Here is a 5903-nt window from a genome sequence, read left to right on the forward strand (position 1 = left end):
TTCTTGAACATGGATTTGATTTGTAATGGTCATTTAATGTGTACATTTAATTTATCTTACTTCTTTTGAACATGGAATAAATTCTTGTTTTTAATACACTTCACTATTCATGAAAGTCTGATTTGCCTTCAATTCTTCGTACATTTGTCTGTTCCTAAAGACTCAAAGAGCATTTAAAAATATCAACCTTTATATCATCATTGTCCTAACTATTAGTGATCAGATCTTCCAACCACGTGCCAGCTGCGCTACTGGAATTTATCCGTCTAGTCAGCCAGCAAAACTGTCTGTAAAGATTGGATTGAAATTTTCAGGTTATTTATAATTTACAGGAATGGAGTGTTTACTGTTGCTGAGAGGGTTGGATGAATGAATTCTTACACATTTTCAGTTTATTATGCTCATTTTATACAAAAAAGAAATCATGATTATTAATTTCTTTTCATTGCTGGTAATTATTGGGCACACCTTTCCATACTACTAGATTGTATGCCATGCGTATTCAACTGTTTAGCAGAGTCCTAGCAGGTATGGTTTCTGGATTTTGTCCATATAACATGCAAGTGTATGTCTCCATAAATGATAATTTATGTCGCGTAGCGACGGAATTCAATATTTATATGTATCTCTTCATTAAACCAATTTACTTGAAGTGGTAGAGAAAGGATTGGGCGGGTTCGGTAGAATAGTTTGTCCCAGTGACAAGTTCCTACATGAACAAATCCCATCTCTCTACATGATTGTGGAAAAGGTTAGGGAATACAATTAGCGAATCTGTTCCAGCGTCTTGAGGACCATGATCGTTGTTAATGTCAAAGTAAAAGCAATAATCTTATCGTTCTTTTTCCTTTCATTAAATTAAAATAAGTCGTGGCTGATCTCGAGTATGGCAACTTGTTTTATGATATCTCTTTTATTGATAACAGTAAGTTTGTACGCCATCATGACGTGATCCTGAACTGGTGTCTGCTTCAATTCATTTAATATAATCTCTTGGTTGGAGAGATATCTAGAGCTTACGCAGCTGCACATTGCCAATCCATTTAGTGTGCCAAATTCGAGATAGGTTTCCTCCCATTCATATTTATTCATTCTTTGGATGAGACTGTTTTTATTCAGATTGTCCATTGTCAGAACTTTCACTGTTGCTTTATAAATTAATTCCAAAGCATTGGTTCCCTTGCATGATACATATCTTTCATTTCACATCAATTTGGTAAGTTACAGACACATGGAATCTGACATGGGATGGCTTTGAGTTACAGGAGATTTTTAATATATTTTCTTTTATCATTATACAATTTAATACTGATGGCTGAAGTTGCTCAGACGGCAAGGGAAAAAAGAGAGTTTATCTGCTGTGTTTGGGCTAATGATGATACAGAAGTTTCTGTTTCCTCATATATAACGCCATGTTCTCATATTCACAGACAGACTCTCTTAATTCCATCATCTTCTGATATAGGATTAAATGGTTGTAATTTGAGCACGTAATTCTCTCTAGTGTCTCCTATCTCCCATCTGTCTCTTCTCCATACGGCCGGCTACCATCATTTCCCATTAACGCCCCTGGTGGTCCCTCCATGACACCAACACCTACCTCCATAATCCACACACATATTTTGCATATGTAAATAGATATAGATACACACATCCATGAAGATAACCTTTATAAAAGGAGAAGTGGGGAAAAAAGTGCAATATAATATACTCTGGATTTACTTTTGCAGCTTGAAATAAAACCCCAGGTAGGAGCACAACTACTTTTTTAATATGCCATGCCAAATCACAGCATTGTTTGAAATAAAACTTCAGGAAACCTATGAACTTGACAACAGGACTCATAACTTTGATTTGTAACCATGTGTCTCGCTAAGAGTTCTTAATAACTTTTCATTTTTCTCTATTGTTAGATGCTAAGAAATGCTCCCAAATAAAGCTTGATACATAGTGTCCACTATAGATATTTGAACATATCTGCTTGGTAGGGGATAAAACATTCAGCAAGTGATAATAGTGGTGGAAGTACAGGAAGAGGCATAGAGCCGTGTGGGTCCTAAATTGGATGCAAGAAAAAACTTGCTTCATCCGTTAAATAAAGTAGTAAAGGGAATGTTTCGCCCTTCGGGTGCTTCAGATGGTCTATATATAGACAATGGATGTGTTAGGAATGGAATTTATGACATGGGCTGGAGAAGATTGAGACATGCATGGCTTGGCTGCCTCAAAGAACATGCAATGCCTAACATTTTCCCAACACTACAAATTAGCAACTACCAGCCACTGTCCAAAACCAAACAAAATATGTTGTAGTAAAAGTGAGTTAAAATTTGTACAAACACTTGTTCTATTCTTCTTATATTCTTTTATATCTGTTTATTTCTCTTTCTCTGTTTCTTTTTATTTGCTCTTATCTTTCTACCTTTCTTTCAAAGGTAAAATAATGATAAACAATATCAAATGTAATAAAATTTTCTTGAGTACAAATACCAATGCATAAGCATCGTGTGTGCCCTTGCCATTTTAAAAGTATCCCATCCCATACCAAAATGAAAAGGGAATCATATTAATAATAATAATAACAACAAGTAGGGGAATTTTGCTTTGGTGAATTGCCCAACACTTCCTCCACTTGGCATTTCCAGTTTGAGGATAAAATTCTGCGTGTTCCTTAAACAGGGAAATGGAAAGGCAAACGTGGTGTTTGAAAAGATTATCCACACATAATCCCTCCATTAATAACTGGGGGAGTTTAAACCACTACTATGCCCATCATTATCAAATCAAAGCGTGTGATCGATTTGACGGCTAAAATAACCATTAAAGCGAATAAATCCGTCCCTCCTTTTTCCGGAGTTTCACCATCCAAAAGATAGCACCTTTTGCTTCCTCTCCTCACTCAAAGGTAACGAGTCCTGCCAATTTGTTTTTCACCTTTCTAAATAAATATATCATTATTATTATTCTCTCTTTTTTGCCTCCCAGGACCTCCTCCTTCAAGCATTTCTTCCGTTCAAGCTTCTCTCTCTTTCACCCCTTTTTTTTTCTAAAACATTTTTTTCTTTCCCCGTAATTTCATACTGATATACTGCATAGTTCAGCAATATTTCTCTACAATGACACGTAACCTTAGTAGGGCCACCTTTTCATTCATAAAAACACATTCGCCTTCACCCTTTCCCTCCCATCCACACACAAAACCCTCTTATTCTCTCAAACAACTCCAAACGCAGTGCACCATCACTACCTACCTAGCTCTTCTGTATTCAACCAACCCTTTCTTACATACATACATCTCTTTCTCGTTCACATAATATATCCAGAATCAACTACACAGCTAGTCATCATGTGTAATCCCAAACCATCCTCATCATCCCCATTTCTGTGTCCCACAAAAGCCCACATCATAACTCCCGACCCCAAACTCAAAAATCACCCTCCCGTTCACGATCAACTTCAAGATGAACTTCACAGATGGCCAACTCCCAAGGAGGTAATGAATGACAGAGAGAGAATATTAATGAAATGAAGTTGTAATTTTTATGAAAATGAGGTTGCGGAAGTTACTATCTCCATGTATAGTCACATCACATAGTGATGAGAGTTTATGAGTAGCATTGGAGCCCTTGATATTAACATGTGTTTGTCGTATTTTATGTGGGTGGTACAGTTTATAATTTTGGAGTGCATTGGTTGGTGCAGGTGATAGGAGAAATGAAGGCCCTGGGGAAGGTATCAGGACCAACAGCAGTGACGGGGTTACTCTTATATTCAAGAGCCATGATCTCAATGGTGTTCCTAGGGTACCTTGGGGATATGGAGCTGGCGGGAGGGTCTCTGTCCATCGGCTTCGCCAACATCACAGGCTACTCCGTCATCTCAGGTCTTGCCATGGGAATGGAACCCATTTGCGGCCAAGCCTACGGCGCAAAGCAATTCAAAACGCTGGGCTTAACCCTCCAGAGAACCGTCCTCCTCCTCCTCTCCACCTCCATCCCCATCTCCCTCGCCTGGCTCAACATGAAGTCCATACTCTTATGGTGCGGCCAAGACCACCAGATATCCTCCACCGCACAAACCTTCATCCTCTTTTCCATCCCAGACCTCTTCCTCCTCTCCCTCCTCCACCCCCTCCGCATCTACCTCCGAACACAAAGCATCACATTGCCCCTAACCTACTGCTCCGCCCTCTCCCTCCTCCTCCACCTCCCCCTCAACTTCCTCCTAGTCGTCCACTTCAAAATGGGAGTCTCCGGCGTCGCCATAGCCATGGTCTGGACCAACCTCAACCTATTCCTCTTCCTCTCCTCCTTCGTCTACTTCTCCGGCGTCTACAAAGACTCCTGGGTGCCCCCCAGCTCCGACTGCCTCCGCGGCTGGTCCTCCCTACTTGCACTTGCGGTTCCCACGTGCGTCTCTGTGTGCCTCGAATGGTGGTGGTACGAACTCATGATAATCCTCTGCGGGCTTCTCCTCAACCCCAAAGCGACCATTGCTTCCATGGGAATCCTCATCCAAACCACCTCCCTCGTCTACGTCTTCCCCTCCTCCCTCAGCCTCGGCGTCTCCACCCGCGTCGGCAACGAGCTCGGTGCCAACCGCCCCGCCAGGGCCCGCATTTCCATGATAGTCTCACTCGCCTGTGCCGTCGCCCTCGGCCTCGCCGCAATTGTTTTCACCACCCTCATGCGACACCAATGGGGCAGGTTCTTCACTGCTGACACCGAAATTCTTGACCTCACCGCCTCCGTCCTCCCCATCGTCGGCCTCTGCGAGCTCGGCAACTGCCCGCAGACCACGGGCTGCGGCGTCCTCCGCGGCAGCGCCCGGCCCACCGTCGGAGCCAACATCAATCTGGCCTCGTTTTATCTGGTGGGCATGCCGGTCGCTGTTCTTCTCGGGTTCGTCGTGAAAATGGGCTTTCCCGGGCTCTGGCTTGGGTTGCTTGCGGCCCAAGCCTCTTGCGCTTCTCTCATGATATTCGTTCTCTGCACCACTGACTGGAACGCTCAAGTGCAGAGGGCCAATGATCTTACCACTGCTAATTCTGCTTCTCCCAAGTTACCCACCACTCTCCCACCACCAACCGCAACTCCACACTCTAACCATGTTTCTCTTCCAGACACTCTTGTCACCCATGATCACCTTCCCCACACACCCTCTCTTGAAACAGACCCTCTCATTATACACACCATAAATTAATTCACTCATTATTTAATTAACCACTTCATCCCTCCTCGCCAGAATCCAAACCACATTGGATTGTACAAGTTGTACTGTGGAGAACAAAAAATTAATATTTATCTTCTCCCCCTGTTTCTCTCTCACATTCATTATCCACTCTTTTTCAGGTGGTTGCCACAGTAATCATAACATTAAACTCCAATGAACTCAGTTTTATTATGTAAAGTAACCTTCTTTTTAATATTTTAGTGGATTAAGATTTTCAGGATATGAACTTTGCACTCGGGTTTACACGAGGATGGGAAAAAACGTAGTGGGTATGTGTGCATAAAAGAAAGAATGCGTCTTTTATTATTTTTTTTTCTCAGGACCTTTCGGAGAAAGAGAAAAGCATTGGGTTCAGATGTCGGTTTTTATTGAAGGAAAACAAAAGGGGCTTCTGAATAACGTTCGTGCTGTTCCCTTCCGCAAAGGGAAAAACTCTTGACTGTCTAAAAATGGAAAAAAGAAATTCCTCTAAGACCATCAAAACCAAGCCTAAAGCGTGAATTTAAACTCGATCGCTTTCGTTTCTTACTGTTCCTTCTAAAAGATAACAATGAGAATTATTTGAAAGAAAAGGGTATTTAGTTTTTATCCTCATCACGTCGCTCAATGACGGTATATGATAATGATGGTTATGCATTAGGGTTGGTGTTGAGTATCTAAAACTGGAGCTC

The 5903-nt window shown here is 41.7% G+C and overlaps 1 protein-coding gene across 1 annotated transcript; it reads left to right on the top strand.

The window, feature by feature from the left end:
• Positions 1 to 3162: 3162 nt before the first annotated feature.
• LOC137822751 (protein DETOXIFICATION 48-like) lies at positions 3163 to 5370 on the top strand. The gene is made up of 2 exons (XM_068627742.1): positions 3163 to 3493; positions 3703 to 5370. The coding sequence occupies exons 1-2, from the start codon at positions 3347 to 3349 to the stop codon at positions 5200 to 5202; spliced, it is 1647 nt and encodes a 548-aa protein (XP_068483843.1). The 5' UTR covers positions 3163 to 3346; the 3' UTR covers positions 5203 to 5370.
• Positions 5371 to 5903: the final 533 nt, after the last annotated feature.

The sequence above is a fragment of the Phaseolus vulgaris genome, chromosome 9, assembly GCF_000499845.2.
Source record: "Phaseolus vulgaris cultivar G19833 chromosome 9, P. vulgaris v2.0, whole genome shotgun sequence".
NCBI lineage: Eukaryota > Viridiplantae > Streptophyta > Magnoliopsida > Fabales > Fabaceae > Phaseolus > Phaseolus vulgaris.